Here is a 22750-nt window from a genome sequence, read left to right as displayed (position 1 = left end):
TTTTTGTAGAAAGTGCACCCTGTTATGCTACTTTCGACATTTAATAACATTTTAACCAAAAATAATTTGTTTTTGTTAGAAAAAAAGGCATGACGCGACGTACACGTCACCCGGCATACGACAGGGGTTTAATTTGACAAACCCGTATTTCATTTTAATTTCGGCTTGCCATTTTATATGTGGCTATATATTATGATGTTAATAAATGTTTTGGGAAGAACAACAAAAAAATTATATTAAAATTAATATTGTATAAAAAATGGTATATATTCGCTAATTTTTACAGTTACATTTACAAATACTATTACAATAGTAATATAATTTTTCGTCTACAGAAGTTGTCATAAACTATTGGTGGGAGTTATTGTTTATGTATAGTTGTGGTATTTCGCAAAGCATTTGTTGAGGCAGAGGCCCGGTTTATCTGGGCACCTCGGACAGTAAAATAATCCCTCTTTTCTTATCCCTTTTTCAAAACACACCCTACATCTCTTTCGCATTTTCTTTTCTCCCTCCAGGCCTGACATTGTCGGTAAATGTACTTCGTTGTCCTCTGGTATCGGAATTGTGTCTAAGCGTGGCCTGTTCTTATAAATAAGTCGGTCAATAACCGCTTCCCTAAATTTAAGTAATGATAACGATGTATTTGAATTTAGCTTATGTAATAAGTATGCATTGTTCATCATAATGTGAAATATATGCAATCCAACCTTCCGGTACCAACGAATGGTTTTTCTTTCGCACGGATAGTAAGCTAAAAATTGATCGCTGTGATCAATTCCGCACATGCAGTTATTATATTTATTTACCATTTCTGGCTTTTCCACATCTCTACCAGATCTCGTTTTTATTTTCTCGAGATTTGGTGTGTATTCCGACGAAATCATTACTACATCCCGCTTATCATGCCATTTTAGCACGCATATACCATCAGGAGTATAGCGTGCTTCTACTTCACCCTTTTTCAGTTTTTTTTTGAGTCACAGCGGGAGGATTACCTTTCCTATTCGCCCTGAGAGTGCCGGTTGCATAAGTTTTGTCATACAACAATTCCCTAACTAATGCTACACTCGAATAAAAATTGTCAAAAAAAACCGAATGCCCCTTTCCTAAAAAATCGGTTAGCAGGTTTCGTACAACTTTTTCGGTATGCCCAACACCTCCAACATCAGGATCTCGTGAGCCACAATAAATTAAATTACGCAGGACAATTCCGTTGGGCTCGGTCAGCATATAAAATTTTATCCCATACTTATGTGATTTATTTTTAATATACTGGCGAAAGAATAATCGGCCCCGCCATAATAGCATGGATTCGTCTAAACTTAAATTTTTATCCGGATAATAAATTTCCCGCATTCTATTGGTGAAATGATCGAGAAGTGGTCGAATTTTGTACAAGGGATCAGACGGTTTGGGCTGCCCCCTTTGCGGATTTCGAGAAAAGTGTAAAGCCGCCAGTATAGTTTGAAATCTGTCTCTTGACATTGCGTTGGCAAAGGCGGGGAATCGATATAAGTCATTTTTTCTCCAAAAATGGGAAAAACAGGGGACACGAATATTACCCCCTAAAAATATTAGCCCTAAGAAAACCTCAAGCTCCTCTCTTTTTACCTGGTTAAAGATTTTTAATCGCGAGTTGGAGCAAGTGGCGGGCCGTGATAATTTACGCCCTTGAAAATTGGTTTCGCGTAAAACAGTATCAAATAACTGGTCATTGGCCAGTAAAAAAAAGAAATCTATAGGTTCTTTGGACGCCATTTCAGTTATGAGCCCGGGATTTCCCGTAAACGGTATGCTTGGGGAAATGGGCTGAACGGAGCTCCATGTACTTGGTTCAACTAAACGCGAGGTAGATTCAGACAATGTTGACTCTTCGTCGCTTTCTTCACTTTCCTTGTCACGTCCCGGGTGAAGGTCTTTTTTAGGGGAATGACATAGTTGGGGTAGATCGGGAGGAAGCCTTGGCACGAAAACCAGTTTCGCGACACAAGGCTAGTTGGGGGAGTTTAGGCACGAAAACCAGCTTCGCGGCACTAAGCAGGATAGGACTTTGGCACGAAAACTAGTTTCGCGGCACAAAGTGAGGCAGGAGTTAGGCACGAAAACAAGTTTCGCGGCACTAGGAACGATGGGAGTTAGGCACGAAAACAGGTTTCGCGGCACTAGGAACGATGGGAGTTAGGCACGAAAACAGGTTTCGCGGCACTAGGCACGATGGGAGTTAGGCACGAAAACAAGTTTCGCGGCGCAAGCAACCAGGGAAGGTAAAGCAGTAATCAAGCACCAGAGTGACACCCGTTAGACACAAGCATGGGTATTTAAAGTCCTGATAATTGGATTTACCGTTGCATTAATATAAGAAACCTCGCGTTATATTTCTTTATAATAGAGGTAACGGTATGGTCGTATAAGGCCTATACGAAAGTAAGCCTTGTAAACACTGTAAGAAATCCCGGAGTTCGCAAACCGAGATCAGCTGTTGCAGTGGCTTGTTATGATTCGGTAATTCCGTAACCGAAGGATCACTACAATAATTCGAAGCGTTATTTAGAATAAGAACGTTTATTCAGTTCAAAGCATATGTGGTAATATTATAATAATGCGTGGGACGTTGAGCATTAGCACAAAACATTTATATAAATGGTAAACAATAGCAATATATAGATGAACATGAAATATGCGAGTATTAGCAATAGACAAGAATATGAAAAGCAATAAGCGTTAGGAATGTTAAGATGATATAAACGATAAGCAATAATAAGAAAAGCATAAGCAAGAAAGTGTAATATAAATGGCGATGATATGCAGTGTTATAATAAGTAATATTAATTGCTCACAGTTGTTGTCGAAAGTGAATCTCTCGTCGAGAGTAGTTGCACTGAATTTAATGCACGTTAGTTAAATTGTTACTTTCGTTGAACTGTCTCTATGGAAGAGCTTTCCGTAGAAGAAGAGTCCGTAGAAGAAGAGTGCTACGGCCTCTGGGGCCCTTGTATTTATACAGTGTTTAGGTATGAGGGGTGTGCGCGGTATGCACCGTGACTCATGCACGAAATATGCGTCGCAATAAGACTTCCGGGTTTTTTATAAAGGGCATTCGAAAAGGACTTCGCAATATTATTTCCGGGGTTTTTATGAGGGGCGCTCGAGAAGGGGGACTCAAACTAGTTACATGTGGTTTGCGTGTTTTGATTGGAACGGGGTAAGAGTGGCTTTGACTCGGTGGGTCGTAGGGAGGTCGTGAGACGTAGTCTCGATGTAAGAGGGTTTTTGGGACGAGGGACTTGTTTAGACTTTGAAGGTGAGGGAGGAGATCGTGCCTCGTAGGGCGTAGAGGGAAGGGGATTTCGTAGTAGATCATCTTGAGATAGGGACCGCTAAGGTATATCGCCAAGGTGGTCGGTAGTTGGGAAAAAGGGGTAAGATTTGAATTCGAGGGATTTTGGCGAAGATTTGGAGTTATTTGTGGGGAAGACTCTAATTACGACTGCGCGAAAAATAGTGGGACGTCACATCCTCCTCTGAGGAATCCGTCGTGGAAAAGCCCCAATCCAACTCCACATCTTCGTCGCTCCCACTGTCAAACAAAGAGTCTTCAACCGCTTCCTCCGGTTCAACATTCGTAGTACTCCTTGTGCATCTTCTGAACCCAGATGTCGACGGTTGAGGTGCTTTTGGGGGTGAAGGAGCATCGATGCATTCAGTCGATTTCCTTTTCGACATGACTGTAAAACAAAATATTATAAAAATATGTCCACAAAAATATTCCAAAATATTTAATATAGAAATTGAATAAAAATATTGATAGGAAGTAGAATACGACAGAAAAAATACAACTTACCTTGTTAAATACAAGCTGCAGAATGGTGAAAAACGCGGCAAATTTGTAACGACTGCACAAACTGTTTAACACGTTCGTACTGAAGGCGTATGCAAAAGGAAAACGCGATACTTGAAAAATTCTTCTTCCCCTTCCACATTTATTGGGACCAGGCCCAAGACGTGACCGTACGCGTCACCCGCCGTAGGATAGGGATTCCCCATGACGTGACCGTACACGTCGCCCGTACGCAACGTGTTATGGCGATACTCAGTTTAACACTGATGCAACAATAATGGATTTCGGCGGAAAATTACACGACGCGTGACGTAGCCTCTACAGGCTGTTTCAAGAGAGACTGGGCGAGCGGCACCTCAGGAGTGCTACAGTGGGTGAAAAAAGTATTGGCACACCCAGTTTTCTTGGAATATCATTAAACTATAAAGTAATCTATCAATATTAACTATGTTTATTAGTGTCTTTTGACACACATAAATAGTATGTTTACTGAGAATTCTCAGTTATTTGGTATAAGGAAGTAAAGTAAAGAAAATGAGAAATCCATAGTCAAATAAGTATTGGCACGGACACGTACGGTTTAACTATAAGAATAAGTGTTACTCGCTTTCGTACGCGACAAATTCGGTTCTAGGAACGTAAACATAAACAGAATTCACTGTTCCTTTGCTCAGTTAACACAATCAGTTTGTGTTTACACTTTGAACAAGCATCATGTCTACGAAGAAGAGCGAGTTATCATTGTGCGTGCGAAAGGAAATTCTTTCATTACATAAAAGTGGTGAGAGTTACCGAAAAATCGGTAATTCATTAAATTTGAGTTTCTCGACAGTGAGAAATGTAATAAAAAAATTTAAGGAAACTCGTAGCGTCGAGAACAAACCGCGATCAGGTCGTCCGCAAGTACTTACATCTAGAGAACGAAAAGACATCATCAAAGAAGCAATAAAAAATCCTTTTGTAAGTGCCAAAAGTTTATCTGTTGACATCGCAACATATTCGGGAAAAGAAGTGAATGCCCAAACAGTCCGAAATGTTTTACAATCTGCGGAAATTTATGGTAGAGCAGCGAGAAAAAACCGTTCATTAATGAGAAGAATAGGGAGAAACGCTTCGGTTTTGCAAAAATATATATAAATAAGACAATGAAATTTTGGAAGACGGTTATTTTCTCGGATAAGAGCAAGTTTAATCTTTTCGGCTCTGATGGAAAAGGATTTGTATGGAGGAAACCGAATACCGAATTAAACCAAAAGAATATTATTCCTACAGTGTAATACGGTGGTGGTCACGTTATGGTATGGGGCTGTATGTCATACCATGGAGTAGGAAATTTGGGCATAAACGGAAAATTTCTTTTCCAACAAGACAATGACCCGAAGCACACGGCAAGGAAAACAAGAGAATGGTTACTATACAATGTACCAAAACAACTCCCTACACCACCTCAATCGCCGGATATTAATCCGATAGAAAATCTTTGGCATATTTTAGATTTAAAAATCCGTAAAAGGAAAATAAAAAATAAAAATGACCTAAAAGCGACACTTTTAGAAGAGTGGTCTAACATTTCACCGGAAATTACGCAAAAACTGGTCGAATCGATACCTAATCGATTGCAGGCTGTAATTAAGTCCAAAGGCATGCACACCAAATATTAGGTAAGTTCAATATTGTTCATATTGTTTATTATTGTGCATTCCTCAATAACATCGTATGTGTGCCAATACTTATTTGACTATGGATTTTTCGATTTCTTTACTTTACTTCCTTATACCAAATAACTGAGAATTCTCGGTAAACATACTATTTATGTGTGTCAAAAGACACTAATAAACATAGTTAATATTAATAAATTACTTTATAGTTTAAAGATATTCCAAGAAAACTGGGTGTGCCAATACTTTTTTGACCCACTGTAACTTTTCCCAAACTAGTTTAGATTTCGTTGGAACGCCCCGCACCAATATGTATAATTCATGTGTAGGAGTTTCAAATTATTTCCTGTAGGTATAATAAACTATCACAGTAATCAGCGTTGAATTTCTTGGGACAAACTTAACGTTGTAAAACGTAAAACTACCAACCATGCGGTGGCAGGAAGGTAACGCAGAACTACCGAGAAAGTCGCAGAAAAGAGAGCGTGATTGTGGGAGCGTGGATGGTTAATCACTGGTAACACAATTCGCGTTCTTAATAACGGTTTCCTTTAATAATTGAACAAGCACGTGTTGCGCGTTCGACGGACGATAATTGAAGAAATTGGGATCGCGCTGTTCGTGTGGGCTCGCTCACGCGCTCGGACGCTATCGGGCGCTCTCGGCGGATCGCTCGCTCAGGGACGTCGAAGACGCTTGTCTAAAAGGGCGAGGCCCTACAGCTCGTCCATCCTGACATCATGGTCGGCCCGACCATGGTCAAGATCGCTCGCATTACTTTCGGACTCTTCGGAGTCGTCAGTGCATCTGACCCAGAGTTTCATTCTCTCGGGGCCGAAGATGCCGGAGAAGGGTTGCGGGCTGTGCTGAAACCCCGGCACGTCTTCGATAACATAACGATCCCTCTCCAACACCTTCCTGACCACATATGGTCCCTTATATTTAGGTAACAATTTTTTATTAATATTAGGAGTAGTAACTACGTTTCTTATCATAATATAATCGCCAACTTCGTAAATGCGCGGCTTTTTGTGACGCTTATCGTAGGCGTCCTTATTATACTTTTGTAATTTTTTTGTACTTTGTACAGCTATCGCTCTCGCTTCTATACGCCTATCATTCGTTTCTTCCTCAGAGAGGTCTTCTAGGTAATTTCTAAACCGATCGTCGGTATACCCGTTCTGCGCGCAGCCAAACATTAATAGACTAGGGGTAGTCGCTATTGCTTTATGGTGGGAATTATTAATGATGAATTGCGCTTCCAACAGTTTTGAATCCCACGGCCCTTCGTTGGACAATTTAGCGAGGACCGCTCGCAGAAAACGATTTATTCGCTCTACCTGGCCATTGGCCTTAGGTGTCGCGGTGGCGACCTTAACGTGCGTTATTTCGGATTCGCGTACAAATTCGTCGAATTCGGAGGAAGTGAAACAGGATCCTCGATCCGAGACTAAACGTTTTACTTTTCCGAAATGTTGAAAAAAAAAGCTTAATCTTTTTAATTGTCTCTTTGGTTTTTGTACTTTTAACAGCGTACAATAATGTAAATTTGGTGAACGAATCTACCACGAGGAGTATGTATCTGTTCCCTACGTGCGTTTTTTCTAATGGGCCAAAGTGGTCCACATGGAGAGTCTCAAAGGGGGCGTTGCCATTGTCGTACAAGTGCAAGCGTCCCTCGGCCTTTCCAGAAGGCACATTATAATTTAGACATTTAATACAATTTCCTATGTACTCATGTATTTGCTTCCGCATGTTGGGGAACCAATACACCTGCTGAATTAATTCTAACGTTTTCCCAATCCCGACGTGTCCGATGTCATCGTGGCACGTCCTTATCACGCTTTGTACCATGCTCTCGGGCACATAAAACAATATCCCGCCGCGGAATTTACGATATAAAATTCCATTCCTTAATTCAAATCTATCGTTTTCTCTAATTTCAAGTTCGCGACGTATCTTGAGTATTTCTGGATCCTTTAATTGTTTGTAAGCTAGCACTTCGTCGAACGACAGAGGTTCGATTACCATGACAACTCTGCTGAGAGCATCTACGTAAGGCATACGGCTCCCAGAACAATGCTCAACTTTATAGTTAAAATTCTCGAGGTACAAGGCCCATCTGGCAATTCTAGGATTTATATCCTTTTTACTAAGGGCAAGTTTGATGGAATTGCAGTCGGTCACGATCACAAAGGGGATCCCTTGGAGATACACTCGCAACCTCTCAAGACAATATATCATAGCCATCAATTCGAGTTCATAACTGTGATATCTACACTCTACATCAGTTGTTTTTCTGCTAAAATATAAAACCGGGTGCAATTTTGCGTCCGCATGCTTCTGCAACAATATGCCTCCGTAGCCATGAGAACTCGCATCAGTATGCAGCTCGGTATAAGCAAGTGGTGAATACAGCGCTAGTACAGGTGCGTTAACCAATTTCTCTTTTAACAATTCAAACGATTCGAGTTCCTTTTCTCCGAATCGGAAAACGGTAGTGTCTCGCATCAAATGATATAGGGGTCGGGCGATTAATGCAAAGTTCGGGACGAATTTTCTAAAATAGCTTGCCAGCCCTATGAAGCGTTGGACCTGTTTCGCGTTGCGAGGTATCGGAAAGTTAACAAGAGCCTCGGTATTGGCTTTATTTGGCTTAATACCTCGTTCGCTAATTCTATACCCAAGGTATTCGATCTCGCGTTTAAAAAAGGAACATTTATCCAATCTTAATTCTAATCGGAAGCGTGTCAGTATGCTCAGAACTTCTTTCAACAATGACAGGTTTTCCTCAAGTGTAACTGTAGGTATTAAAATGTCATCTAAGTAAAGTAGGACTTTATCCGTTTTAACCAGATCCCGAAACACGAAGTTAATATACCTCTGAAACACCGCGGGGGCGTTCGCTAATCCAAACGGCATTCTAAGGTACTCGTATTGCCCGTCGGGCGTCACGAAGGCAGTATACTTTATTGATTCTTCGTCCATTTTTATGTTGTGGAAGCTGTCTCTGAGGTCGAGAGTCGTAAACCACGATTTTCCACTAAGTCTTTCTAGCTGGTCCTCGATGAGAGGTAAGGGGTACCGATCTTTTACCGTGATTAGATTTAAATACCGAAAATCAACACATAACCGGATTTTACCCTTTCTTCGTACGAGTACTATCGGACTACAGCAGTCTAAATTGCTAGGGCGTACAATACCGCGCTCGATCAAATCTGCAACGATTTCCCTAACCGCTATCCGCTCGGTCCAGGACAGTCTTCTAGGTGAATAGCTAAACGGCTTATTATTTGTTAAGGTCAGCTTCATTCCATAATCAGTTTCTTCGGGTTCACCGTCGTAATCGGCGGGCGCACCTAACAGGTCGCTCAGCTGATCTTGCACTTCTACAGGGATATCTTTATCTAAACTCTGTTGAACAGCTGCGAGTTTATTCGGACTGTCTATTAATTCAATATTCATTATCTCACGTTCAGGGCCAAGGAGATGCATCTTTACGTCCGTTCCTAATTCTACCTTTAGTCCCGGTGTTACAAGAAAGTCTCGTCCAAGTATCGCTGGATACGTTACGGTTGCATCGGGGACTACTGCAAATTTTACCTTGAAAACCTTATCGGGTAGCAAATGGATTTTCACCCGCGTATCAACGTAACCAAAAATATGAAGCGGCGACTGATTAATGCCTCCGTACGAATTCCCGTTATTAGACTTATCAATAGGACAATGACTAAAATTATTATAGTAAGTACTTTCGGTCATAAAACTAAGTTTACCCCTCGAATCTATTAGCGCTTCCACGAAGTACTCGCTCTGTTGTTCGTCAGCAACCAGGACGCAATATTCCCGAACCGGCTCGGCTAGGGGGAGCTGCGCAGCCCGCCAGCCGTCGTCTTCGTCATGGCTCCTGCGGACGTTGGCAGCAGCAGATTCCACGAACGCCGTGGTGGCGCCCTGGGTGGATCCTCTCCATGGACATAGGAATATAGGGACGGAGTAATAGTTGCGACTTTAGGCGAGGGGAGTGAAGCAACTTTGGGGAGCTGAAAATATGGTCACGTGGTACTCTGGTGCCGCATTGGTGATTGGTTCTAGCCTAAATGCGCGAAATTTCAAGATGAAACCTTTAGTTTCTTTACAATTATAAATGTACGATAGAATATTTTTAGTAAAACAAAGAAACAAAATGTTTTATTTACAAATCAACATACTGAAATGTTAATGGCGATTGAGATGTCAGAATTAAATGGTTAAAAGTTTGAATCTATAGATATGAAAAATCTTTATTGTTTTCGTTTGATATTTAAATTTGCAACTACGCAATGAATTCAGTACGGTTTGCATTATTATTTGATGAGATCTGTGAATAAATAAAACACGACTATGTAGGAATAGGTAGATATAACTGCAAGGTTATCCTTCACTTTTCTGGACTTAAGAATGTGATTTAACGAATTTTGCAACAATATATAACTTGCCATCGCAGAGTTAAATATTGGTCATAGTTTTATAATGCAATATTAAAATTTTTATTATAAAATGTTAATCTAATTACCTAAATATTGGTAATTCATCCTTTAATAAATTATACAACTGTTAATATCTATTGCATAAAGAGATTAGGGTGTATTATCAATCATTTTCATAACACAATTTCTTTTTCAAATTTTATTATGTATTACACGTACATTCATTGGCCCTTAAATAAGATGAGCTTATTAAATACCTGTCGCATACTCATTGACGTATTAATAGCTTGTTGCGCAATGTAATGCAATCTTATTTTAATGTATCTATTACATATTGATCGTAGTAAATGTACAATATGATTATCCAGTGGACTTTGTTCGGACGTATGATCCTTTAAATTTATAAATAATTTATGTCCAATAAATTTTTTTAAAACTTGAACTGTCAAGTAGGCAGAGGTAAATCTTCTATTCAAAAATGTGCTGCCACTTTCGCATAACGCGTTTCTAATAATTTTCTCGCATTCGTGGCAAATTGTGATTACATCCTTGGCTGGATATGTTAATCCACCTCTATCTTTATATGCAATCAAACTGTCAGTATGCATACTTTTACTGGCTTTCAATTCTGCGATACATTCGGGGCATAAAATGCTTTTTTGCAATTGCATCACTACATAGCCAGCAATATAAATGGTGACTTCTTTTGCAAACTCGGTTATATTCCTTATATGCGGAACATAATCGTGGTCATTTATTACATCCGTTATAATTGCATCATCTTCAAGACGGTGCAACCCACTGGACCACCGAATAACGTGTTCTGAATTCACAGTCTTATTGAACGATGAGACATGTAGAATTGAAATTTCTTCCAACGCTACGCAATTTCCATTTGTCACATTCCTTAATTGGCAATGAACTAATAGTTTTTCCATTGTGGCTTGAAATTGTCGAGACGTCGGATTATTATTCCCACCTCCCCTTGATCTTATGCAACCAAACAACAGTTCTATATGGTCTTGGTTCAACTTATAACAAGGAATATACTTCAATAGATCTTTGTCTTCGCACCAAATTTTGTATAACACTTGTGCACTATTAATACATATTAGAAAGCCAAGAAATCCAGTTTTTCTGCGACCAACGTGCAAAGGTTCTCCTTGACTTGTTTTTAAAGCTATGATATACTTTTTACACGTTTCTAATTTATTTTTGAACATTGAGATATTTTTCAAGCATAGTGCTTGTTTAAAACCTGTTTGCTTTAAACTTTTTGAATTTAATATGTCGAATAAGTCATTAAAAATATTTAAAAATTTAATTGTGCCACCAGCATTTTGAAAATCATCCAGTTTTAGTTCATCTTTGCAGTACTCCAATGAATCTGCCACTGATCGGCTTAATATTTGGGCAGCTAATCTGACCTTCATCTTCTGTTTATTATAATTAATGTGTGCTGTTCGCAACTTATTCCCCAAATGCATACCTTCTGCTGCTTGTAATTTGTGCAATTTTTCTAGGTACTCCCATTTGACGATTTGTTTATGTTCGTCGATGAAACTTTTGAAGTCACCAAATGTATTTCTTATTAATTTTAGCATATGACAGGGATCTGGGAATACCACTATTGGTTCATTATTCACTGGGTGTTGAAATGTCGACTGCAACGATAAAGTATTTTTAAAATTACATCCGAACTGTTGCATCATGGCAAAGTTAGTAGCTGTCCCATCACACGTCACACACACAATCTGCATGCCTGCACCATGCAAAGAAGCAATGCATTGCAAAGTCAAATTTTTTTTTTGATCTGCAGTCATTTTGTCAATTAAAAAATAAGCTACTGGAATTTTCCATGCACCATTAATGCATACTACCATAAAAACTAACACCTCCTTTGCAATTGACGTATCAGCGGTAGCTATGTTATCACCCATATCCACATACCCATTAAATTTTGTACCATCATACTCAATATGTTGGCGGATGGCCATCTCATCGAATACTAACGATCCAAACAACTGATAATCAACTTTATTTGCTCTTTGCTTGATAGCATTTACAGATTCTAGCATAATGCCAGGTTTTCCTTCAATGCTTTGATACTATTTCGAAATGGTTTTGTGATGTGGTAAACAATTATCAAACTCTTTACGTACATATTCATAAGCTTTTGGAGAATAATAGTGTAACGTCAGAGCGAATGATTTAAGTTGATTATTAAATTGTTTGTTTACACATTTTCCTCTATTTTTCTGCAATTGCCTCTCTAATATCTTAGAATTTGGCCCACCTATATCTTGTAATACTTGCAATTCCTCAGCCTGTAACATATTCTTCTCCTTCAGTGTGTCAAAAATTGCCTTAAATGAGATAATTTTGCATTCCTTTCGTCGAACGTTCTGTTGCAAAAGTTTGATTCTTTTTAAATACTGTTTCTTCATGTACTGAAATTTTTTATTGAAGCGTTCTTCCTGATATGCTTGTCTCTTCGGTGACATGCTTGTTGACTTATCCACAACTAAAAAGTTTTAAAAATATAATGTATAAAAAAATTACATTTTGTAGAAAATTAATATACAAATTGTATTAAATAAGATTAAATATTTCTTACAGTGACTGCATCCAGGGATAGGAGATGTAGCTCTATCTATTTTACAAGAATTAGATTCTGTGGAATGTGATGCAATAATTATATCATCAATCACAGGTTCTAAGAAAGTAAACAAAATATGTATGTATAAAGCAATTACAGCATTACAAATAATGTATTACTTCTCAATCCTAATAATAATAACACTGTTTAATACCTATAGATGGTAGTGCATTTGATCGAAGTCTCTTAATACCATGTAAAATATAGAAGGCATCTTGTGCAAAATGTATGGAACAAATCCTTGCTCCAACTGCAACTGATTCCGTATTTTGCCCTAATATGTCTAACCAAAGCAATTTTAATTTTTCATTCTTTGGAAATCTATAAAACAAATAATTAAATATGTAACTTTATATCAGTTGCCCAATTTTGATAATACAATGTAACCTTTACTTACCGGTGATATGAGAGATTCATAATATTCTTTTCTTTCTTTTGTCCCAAAACGGGACGACTTGCCGTACGATTTTTACAACTTTTTACAATGCATAGTGGCATTGTAAAAACAAATATATATCTCTTTTTTTCTAAAAAAAGCTATAATCCACTGACGCTCCTGCTAATCACAGTAATTCGCAGTCTACTCTTTCACTGCTTTTCACACTGCTTCTGACTCACTCTTACTCGATGAGAATAAGAATGCGCTTGCGCTATCACAACCAATCGCCAATGCGGCACCAGAGTACCACGTGACCATAGTTTTCGGCTCCCCGAAGCTGCTTCACCCCCCTCAACTATTACTCCGTCCCTATATTCCTATGTCCATGATCCTCTCGACGGCTCTCGTTGCGCCATGTTGGTGGTGGGGGTCGGACAGGCCCTAGACAGATGTCCCTCCTGTCCGCACTTAAAGCAAGGACCAATGCCCCTTTTTGGTTTCAGGCACCCGCGAGACAAATGTCCCGTCGCGTTACAGTTGTAGCACTTAATTTCGCGTTTGAAAACTCCGTTCTCACTTCTGGAAGGTAGCCCTCCAGACGCCCTGCTCCCTGTTTGACTCTTCGCTGGGTCGGAACGTGGTTGATTGGTAGGTGCTGCTCTACTTTGCAGGCCTTCGTTCTCTCTTGAAAATTTAATTCGTTCCACTCGGTGTCGATGCATCCGTTCTTGACTTAATACGTCGTGAAGAAGTCCATCTACGTTACCGTGATCTCTTGCTGAGACAGAAGCGCATAAATCCTTCGACCAGAGCCCCACGAGGATCTACTCGCGCGTGTCTGCGAAATCCAAGTTTAATTTGCGACACAGTTTGACCTTTTTGTGATAATACGATGTGATCGTCTCGTCTCTCTTCTGTACTCTGCTAGTCATCTTTTTCCAATTAGGGCCCTTTACACGGACGGTCTTGCGCGCGGTCCCACACGCGCGGTCGCCACACGCCGCGCGACACGCAAAAGTACGTGAGGCCGGATCATGGCGCTCCTTCGCGCGGGCCAGAAGGTCGCACCCGTCACTACTTAGAGATAGTGAGTTCGGGCTCCCGTTTCTACGTCGACTCCACATGCTTTTTACAAGATCCACCGCAGTGGTGTATTGTGTTCTACTCTTCTGTTCTAGTCTTCTGATTGCTCGTGATGCAGGTGAAATTTTTCACCCACGCTCTTGCGTGGCGCGCAGCAAGAAAGCATCACAGTCCTGCCCGCGCACAAACCTCGAATCCAGAAGAGTTTTCATAAGAGACAGAAAAGGTAGTTAGAAAAGGAAAAAACGATACTTGAAACCAGGCTCGTTGCGCGCCTCAGGATTTCCGACTGTGCGGACGAGTCTGAGGCGCGCGACGAGCCTGGCAGCCGATCCTGGCAGCCAAGACTCCAGACGCAACGCCGCCGATAAGCCGTGCCTCGATGGGTTTCGAGGACTTCGACCCTCGAGACCAGGGGGGCCGTACCATGTTGCCCCCTAAGACGTGGCGAATCGAAAATTCTTTTCATTTCGCACCGGATCTTGGCGAAAGTGACGTGGATCGTTTCCTTATGTTTTCCCGATGAAAATGGTCCAAAAAACGACACAAATCGGATTGTAATTAAGGAATCTTCATAATAAATTGATTTCCATAACTTCGTTAAAAATAGTCCGATTTATATGAAATTTGGTATAATTTTCATTTGAAAAACGTAAAGAATCCATCGGTATCACTTCCATATCGATACGATAAAGAATAAAGTATACAGTTTTTCTGAAACAGGTATGAATCCTTGGCCGACCGCAGCGAATCAAGGTCGGCGACCCACAGTCGAGGGTGAAATATTCATTACAGCGTATTGAGAAATTCTTTACTCTTCGTCGTATCGATATGAAAGCAACACTAATGGATTCCTGGCGTTCTCCCAATTAAAATGATCACAAATATCATGCAAATCGGACTACTTTTACACAAACAATACAAATTATAAAAGGAGTAGGCATTCCGTGGTCCGAACGATGACCAGAACGAGCAAAGAACCTAATAAAAAGAAAATAAATATAAGGAGAGTAATCGTAATAAACGTACTAATGGACTAATTTTTGTACCTATTTAAATATTATACGAAAAGGAAAAAACAGCCAAGCCTCTGCTTAAATTTTTTTTAAATGCTGCCAAAATATGTACAAATATAGGCATAAAGTTTTCAATTAATATAATTTGTGGGTTTCTCTGAAAATAATCCCAAATATCGCGCTCCTGTTCACGCCGTCAAGGTAGAGTGACTCCTTAAGAAAGGGTAAAAAATTATTTGCGCAGCGTTTGGTTTCCGTAAACGGTTCTTGACCTCGACAACAGCAAGCCACTGCTAGTATATTTTCAGAAACACCTGATATCGCCAGAAACGCCAGTACGTTTGCGCACGCGGGGTCCCGCCTGCGCCGTCCTTCCTTCAAATTACAAACGGATCCCTTATCGCTCGAGTATAAACACAACATATTTGTTTGCATGGTTACAAACTTCGTCCATTAGCTATCCGAATAGAGTGATGGATACACAAAAGTACAACTTTCATACTAAACTACGTCTTTGCCATATTTATTTTTTCTGTCTCTTCAGCTATTTCTAACTTTCACTTTTACTCCTTTATAACTACCTACCCGTTCCTTCCGTTTCTGCTTCCATCTACCTGGAATCAAGGGTTCGCACAGGCTTGGTCAGCGTCAGGAACATTTGGCGACCAGGCCTTTGCGAACCGGGGACAGCTTTCTTTTCACCCTCTCTATGTTTTTTCTGCTTTTTCCTACTTCATCTTTCTTCTATCTTTTTTTATTCACTATCTTTAACTCTGTCTAGTCTTTCCTTTTTAACCGGCGAAAATTCACGGAGCGTACACTTGGTCTCGAACCGGTTATCAGACAACACGTACCGCGCACGCATTTTTACTGTTTTTCCATATTTACTGTTAATTTATTACTGTTAATTGTTACTTTTAATTACTTCTGTTAATTGTTACTTTTAGTTGTTACCAGTAATTATTACCGTTACTTTAATTGTTATTTTTAATTGTTACTGTTAATTGTTATTGTTAACTGTTATTTCTGGTTTAACTTCCTTGAATTGTGGTTATTATCGTTACACCGAACCACTTCAAGTGAAAGCCTGTGTGAAGAACGCGGTTTAAAAAAGTGCATCAAAAGTTTTGTCATGTTTGCGGTAAACAATGACCGGAACTTGGCTGTTGTTGTTGTTGCTGCTGCTGCTGTCCAGTTAACAGTAGCAGACCGAAGAAGAAGCAGAAGAAGAAACCGCCAGGTTTGGGTGAAAAAATACCGCGGAGACTGCAATGATCAGCCTCTTCTTCGAGAACTGCGAGAAAATTATCCGGACGATTATCGGAATTACTTGAGGATGGATTGTAAGGCGTTTGATGATCTACTGGGTTTAGTTCAAAACCGAATCAAGAAAATGGACACCATTATGAGAAAAAGTATCCCCGCAGAACAACGCCTTATCGCTACATTGAGATTTTTGGCAACTGGGCGTTCCTATGAAGATTTGAAATTTACGACAGGAATATCAGCTCCAGCGTTATGCAAAATAATTCCTGAGACATGCAAAGCACTGTATTATGCACTAAGGACAGAGTTCTTAAAGGTAAGGGTAATAATTTATTAATGAAATGATAATCCGCGCTCGTATTTATAAAACTCATATTATTATTATTATAACTCCTATTACAGTGGGGGACAAAATTATGTGGACACCCTTTAAAATCGTATAACTTGTTTAAAATTGGTCCGAACGACTTGATTTTTTTTTGAGAAACTAGAAGGATTAATTTGCTAAGTGACGAGTTTCGTCGTTTTGAAAATGATCTTTCCTATTTCTTTTTGCAATTCCGACCAATCGCAACATTTTTCAAAACGACGAAACACGTTACTTAGCAAACTAATCCATCTAGCTTCTAAAAAAAACTCAAGTCGTTTGGACCAATTTTGAACAAGTTATGCGATTTTAAAGGGTGTCCACATAATTTTGTCCCCCACTGTATATCATTACAATTACTGTTGCTGACGTTCGTTCGGGTGTTCCCGGCTCGGCCCAGCATAGAGCCTACATTCGTTGTCGCAGACATCTGTGTGGGGTTTTAGTGTTTTTAACAACCCTCTTCTCAACGCAGTTGCTATGATATTGTCGGCATAAATTGCCTGCTCCGGGTTCATCCTTTGCAATTGCTTGGCAATTTTTATTCCCGTAGCTTCATACTCGGATATTTCTATCCGGCTGATAGTGGGATTCTTCAGCGCGACAGCGCAAGTTTCTAAAACTTTCATGACGGCATCATCGCTTCTTTTTTTTTTGCCGCAGCGAGACATTTGGCCAGCCGGCTGTTTATGGCTGCTTGGACCCGGTTGCGATTCCACTTCTTCGTCCTTCGTACAAAAAAAAAACACATATAATTTAATAACATAAGAAATAACAAGGAAATTAAATTTTGTTTATTTTTGTATTGTTTTTTGTTTTGTCATAGTTCCCGAATAACAAGGATTCCGGGGCCTTGTATTACAATTATAAAAATTATTACAGCATCGTACTAATGGCGTTAGTCGATTCAAATTACGAGTTTATTTTTGTCGATGTCGGCAAAAATGGAAGGGTATCAGATGGTGGTGTTCTCGAACACACTGAATTTATGAGGCGTTTAAATAATGGGCAGTTAAATTTGCCGGAGAATAATGAAACAATGAACAATTTAAACTTCGTCTTTGTAGGCGATGAAGCGTTTCCTTTAACTAATAACTTCTTAAAGCCTTATGCTCAAAGGGAATTGGATCATGATAAAAGAATATTTAATTATAGATTATCCCGAGCTAGGAACGTAGTGGAAAATACATTTGGCATATTAGCCTCGCGATTTCGAGTATTGAATACAGCAATTAATATGAAGGTGGAAAATATATCATATGTTGTATTGGCTACCTGCGTTCTCCATAATTTCTTACGGAGACGGAGTGCAGCATATATAACGAACAACAGGAGTAGGCAGGAGGGGAATTATCAAAACGATGTAGTGCAGATGGATAATTTGGAACCCCTTAATCGTGGGAATTTAAATAACTCTGCCAAGCAAAATAGGGACCGTTATAAAGAGTATTTTGTAGGAGAAGGAAGTGTTCCGTGGCAGGAAGATATGCTGAATGCGTATAGAGCGTGAGTGTTTGATGTATAAAGGGGGTATATCCGTTTGAACCCTCGGAAAATGTATACATTTTGTGGATTTTTTTACAAGTCAACGGTTTAATGTACATTTGCCATTATTTACTATCTTTACATAGTATTATGAACTACTCATAAAAAAAGTTTAAGTTAAGAAACTATTATTTTTGGCAAGTTATGCATACACCTCCCAAAGTCGTTCCATTTTAGGGGGCTAATCGGTGGCCCTGAAAACAGCTTTATGTCGTGTGTGAAATCAAAAACAATAAAAAAAATTTATAAAGTATGTCAATAGCTACCGTCCAACGAAGTCGATTTTGAAAATTTTGAAAAATAAATAAATGGTGAGAGATCAAAGGTAAAGTTAGATTTTTCTAAGAGAAAAATCCAACTTTTTTCTTTATAAATAATAAACGGGGACTCGGAATAAAAAATGCCTTCGTTGTACGATGTGGAATGTTATTATGATTCTGCATGCAAAATTGGAAGTGAATTGGTTGAACGTAGTGCGAGTTTTTAGGGCCATCAATTAGCCGTCCAAAATGGAGAGACTTTCGGATACGTATCCATAACTTCCGAAAAACAATAGTTTTTTAACAAAAACTTTTTTTTTGAGTAGTTCCTAATACTATGTAAAGATAGTAAAAAAACGGAAAATCTGCATCAAGCCGTTGACTTGTAAAAAAATCCACAAAATACACACATTTCCCGAGGGTTCAAACGGGTGTACCCCCATAAGGGGTCCTGCCTTATAAATAATGAAATTATAGACGATCTCCCGGCATGAACAGTCGCCATTTTATTTTAGATTAATTTTTCGGAATAATAACCGATTAAGCACATGATAATTTAATATACTAACTAAATTTGTTCGAACCAGGTCAAAGCTACAGTCACGGTCACCATAAAGTGCTTAAATAAAAAAAAGCTACCGGGAGATCGTCTACAATTCCATTATTTATTTATATATTGCATTGAAAAAAAATACAAGAACTTTAAAATATATACTTTCGAATACACAACCGTTTATTTAAAAAAGTCTTCGAGTGTAATTTAATTATATGACAATGAAATAACGCCGTAATTGAATTACATTCCACATTTGAATTCAAACTTTTCAATTAATTGAATTGTTAATTACTGTAATCATCTGAGGAATTGCGATAAATATTTATATTTATCTTTCATGTGTATATGACTATGATATGTACTCGTGTAACAAACTTCGGTTAGCGATATGCCCTTTCTTTTATTTACCTTTCTCTCATTTGTTGTACAAGCTAATTTAATGTGTTGAATAGTATTAATATATATGTTAATAATAATCATTTGCGTACACCGTATAACAGGGATGCACAGACTTATTAAGACCAAGGGGCACATAGATTCACTGTGACTTATGGGAGGGCCGTCAAAAAACATGAAGGTTACCTATCATATATTATTTGTATTATTTATATGTATCATATATTATGACTTATTAAAATTAAAATAACACATGGTGAACGGGTTTGCGGGTAACACATGGTTTGGGGGCGAATGTGCACCTCTGGACAAGTGGAGATTTGTTAAGACAAACGTGCTACAAAATTGTTTATAACTTTGAAAATGATGTTTCAACGATTCCATTGTATATTGCACGTATAGGCATGGACCTACCACTACTCTGCCGCTTTGGCAGCATCTACCCAAATGGTGGGGCCTGGTCCACTGCGCACCCCTAAACGTAAACAAACACAATCCGACGTTTAAAGGGACAGAAGGTATTGCAAGGTGGTTGACCTAGTTCGGGCCACTGTGCCAGACCCCAGCATTCGAGTACATACTACCAAAACGGCAGAGTAGTGGGTGGGCCCATGCCTATACGTGCAACGCTATATAATCGAATCGTGGAATCATCATTTTCAATGTTACAAACAATTTTGTAGCAATTTTTTTTAACAAATCCCCCCCCCCCAAACCAGTGATCATTACTTTTTGAACTCCTTGTATATTAAGTCGATCTGCGCATGCGTTATTATTATTGTTTGAATACGATTTAATTGAATTATTTTGTAATCATAATTCATGAAGTAATTCAATTGTAATTCTGCACATCTCTGTGCAATTGTAATACCCACATACTTAGTCACCCTAATAAACTAAAATTTCACAAAAATACAACCATATGTTTCCTTTTTACTGTCTGTGTCCATTGTAAAATTATATTCAGTTTCTTGTTTACCTTCAGTACTACATTGAAATGATATTTCCACGTAGTTGGAGCCACAGAGGCTCCCTAAGAATAAAAGTTTGCAGTGACAGCATTTTAAAAAAATGTTCGATTTCTGCTAGACATTTAGCTTGTTTTCCTTGTGTAGAATTAATTTTTTACAAATTAGAAACTCGTCCGTGGTTCCAGCTATACCGAATTTTTTGAGGAGTGTATTAATAAAATAAATGAGGTCATAAATAAACTTACTTGATTGCTAGGCTGCGTCTCGGTGTCGTCCATGTCCTGTAGGTCGATAGATTGGCTTTCAATATCTTCGGGTTCGTCCCGCATCGCTTCCGGCTCGTCGGGGAGAGATGTCTCATCCTCGATATTTGTGACACTCGCCGTTGGGACGTCCTGATCTTTTGTGAAGTGCAGCAAATCGTAGTACCAAAGTGATGGCACGTGTACATCTTCGGCCCCGTTCCCAGATCTTGTAGACGCCACAACTTTTCGGAATTCTTTGCGGTATGTCCCACGCAAAGATTGAATTTTTTTACTTACGAACTCTCTGTCCGCATTGGGGAATATCGTCTTGCAATATGCTATTAATTTTTCGTAACAATTGTGTCTTAAATTGCGATTTTTGTACTCCTTACTCCTCACTTTCCATAGAGAAGGCATTGTTTTATATAAGTTAATTAACTCTGTTACTGCCTTCTTACTCCACTTAGTATCTTCCATCCTAATTTTATAAGTAATTACCAAACAAATCACTGACGTAAGAGAAGAACTATACAAACGTATTGACACTTTGACTTTTCGTTTGATTCTGACTTTTCTGCGTGCATTCACTTAAAACGTAAGCATTGGTTCCTCCCTCCATAGGTCAAAATCCTAGCGGGGGTGGTCATGGCAAATTGTAATTGGTTAAGGCGTGACAAAAGGGGCTGATTTGAGCCCAGGAGGAAATGTAAAACGCTTTCGTCCTTCTGCCCAAACGGCGGTCGTGTTATAAAAATCAGGAGTTGTAAATACGTCTTTAGTTTATGTTTCGTTGCCAGATGTGCAAGCTTAGCGAGGTATTTCCTTATTTGACCATTGTCCTGTGATTCTCAACGTTTAGTCCAGCAATAAAGACGTCGTGGGCTGAAGCCCATCAGTGACGGCATTGCGGAGAGTCCCAGGAGTAGGGCAATTAGAATGGTCACCGGTGGAACCCGCCGTTGGAGCAATATACTTTTGTCCCGCCTTAACCAATTACATTTTGCCATAATCACCCCCGCTAGGAATTTGACCTATGGAGGGAGGAACATGACAAAACTTTTGATGCACTTTTTTAAACCGCGTTCTTCACACAGGCTTTCACTTGAAGTGGTTCGGTGTAACGATAATAACCACAATTCAAGGAAGTTAAACCAGAAATAACAGTTAACAATAACAATTAACAGTAACAATTAAAAATAACAATTAAAGTAACGGTAATAATTACTGGTAACAACTAAAAGTAACAATTAACAGAAGTAATTAAAAGTAACAATTAACAGTAATAAATTAACAGTAAATATGGAAAAACAGTAAAAATGCGTGCGCGGTACGTGTTGTCTGATAACCGGTTCGAGACCAAGTGTACGCTCCGTGAATTTTCGCCGGTTAAAAAGGAAAGACTAGACAGAGTTAAAGATAGTGAATAAAAAAAGATAGAAGAAAGATGAAGTAGGAAAAAGCAGAAAAAACATAGAGAGGGTGAAAAGAAAGCTGTCCCCGGTTCGCAAAGGCCTGGTCGCCAAATGTTCCTGACGCTGACCAAGCCTGTGCGAACCCTTGATTCCAGGTAGATGGAAGCAGAAACGGAAGGAACGGGTAGGTAGTTATAAAGGAGTAAAAGTGAAAGTTAGAAATAGCTGAAGAGACAGAAAAAATAAATATGGCAAAGACGTAGTTTAGTATGAAAGTTGTACTTTTGTGTATCCATCACTCTATTCGGATAGCTAATGGACGAAGTTTGTAACCATGCAAACAAATATGTTGTGTTTATACTCGAGCGATAAGGGATCCGTTTGTAATTTGAAGGAAGGACGGCGCAGGCGGGACCCCGCGTGCGCAAACGTACTGGCGTTTCTGGCGATATCAGGTGTTTCTGAAAATATACTAGCAGTGGCTTGCTGTTGTCGAGGTCAAGAACCGTTTACGGAAACCAAACGCTGCGCAAATAATTTTTTACCCTTTCTTAAGGAGTCACTCTACCTTGACGGCGTGAACAGGAGCGCGATATTTGGGATTATTTTCAGAGAAACCCACAAATT

The 22750-nt window shown here is 39.2% G+C and overlaps 2 protein-coding genes and 1 long non-coding RNA gene across 5 annotated transcripts in view; 2 read left to right on the top strand and 1 right to left on the bottom strand.

The window, feature by feature from the left end:
• LOC143367066 (uncharacterized) overlaps positions 1–22750 on the top strand; it is a 391763-nt gene that overhangs the window by 229757 nt on the left and 139256 nt on the right. The window lies entirely within an intron of this gene.
• LOC143367001 (fatty-acid amide hydrolase 2) overlaps positions 1–22750 on the top strand; it is a 174392-nt gene that overhangs the window by 40994 nt on the left and 110648 nt on the right. The gene's annotated exons all lie outside the window — the stretch shown is intronic.
• Positions 10910–13393, bottom strand: LOC143367040 (uncharacterized). Its single transcript, XM_076808652.1, has 5 exons — positions 13025–13393; positions 12782–12948; positions 12586–12684; positions 12265–12492; positions 10910–11632 (listed from the first exon to the last, which is right to left on the bottom strand). The coding sequence occupies exons 1-5, from the start codon at positions 13123–13125 to the stop codon at positions 11607–11609; spliced, it is 621 nt and encodes a 206-aa protein (XP_076664767.1). The 5' UTR covers positions 13126–13393; the 3' UTR covers positions 10910–11606.

This window comes from Andrena cerasifolii, chromosome 3 (genome assembly GCF_050908995.1).
Source record: "Andrena cerasifolii isolate SP2316 chromosome 3, iyAndCera1_principal, whole genome shotgun sequence".
Lineage (NCBI taxonomy): Eukaryota > Metazoa > Arthropoda > Insecta > Hymenoptera > Andrenidae > Andrena > Andrena cerasifolii.
This window is presented reverse-complemented; position numbering and strand designations above follow the sequence as displayed.